The sequence below is a fragment of the Camelina sativa genome, unplaced genomic scaffold (genome assembly GCF_000633955.1).
Source record: "Camelina sativa cultivar DH55 unplaced genomic scaffold, Cs unpScaffold18464, whole genome shotgun sequence".
Taxonomy (NCBI): domain Eukaryota; kingdom Viridiplantae; phylum Streptophyta; class Magnoliopsida; order Brassicales; family Brassicaceae; genus Camelina; species Camelina sativa.
The window spans coordinates 1-292 of NW_010939474.1; the positions used below are offsets into that span (position 1 = coordinate 1).

The 292-nt window shown below is 53.1% G+C and overlaps 1 protein-coding gene across 1 annotated transcript; it reads right to left on the reverse strand.

Moving 5' to 3' along the window:
• Positions 1-4: 4 nt before the first annotated feature.
• Positions 5-286, reverse strand: LOC104775543 (cyclin-dependent protein kinase inhibitor SIM-like; the record flags this gene model as incomplete). Its single annotated transcript, XM_010499543.1, has 1 exon — positions 5-286. A coding segment is annotated over one exon (282 nt), but the record flags the coding sequence as incomplete, so codon positions are not given.
• Between the last annotated feature and the right edge of the window lie 6 nt (positions 287-292).

Genomic DNA, 292 nt, shown 5'->3' on the forward strand with positions numbered 1-292 from the left:
TCTGGTTGTAAACGGAGGTAAAGAAGCGCTCGATCTCATCTTTGTTGACGATGATCTCGTACTTGGGTAGTGACGTCATAAGCTTCCTCTTGCAAGATCTGACGCGGAGAGACGAAGGCGTAGAAGGTGGACGGGGTTTGTGCGGCGGAGGAGGAGGAGTAGTTGCGATGGTGGGAGGAATCTTGTGGTCGGAGGAAGTGGGAGTGGTGCAGCCGCCGCAGTCATCATCATCTATGTTGGTGTTGGATCGGATCTTGATGGCTGGTGGGAACTTCAAGATGGGCAGATCTTG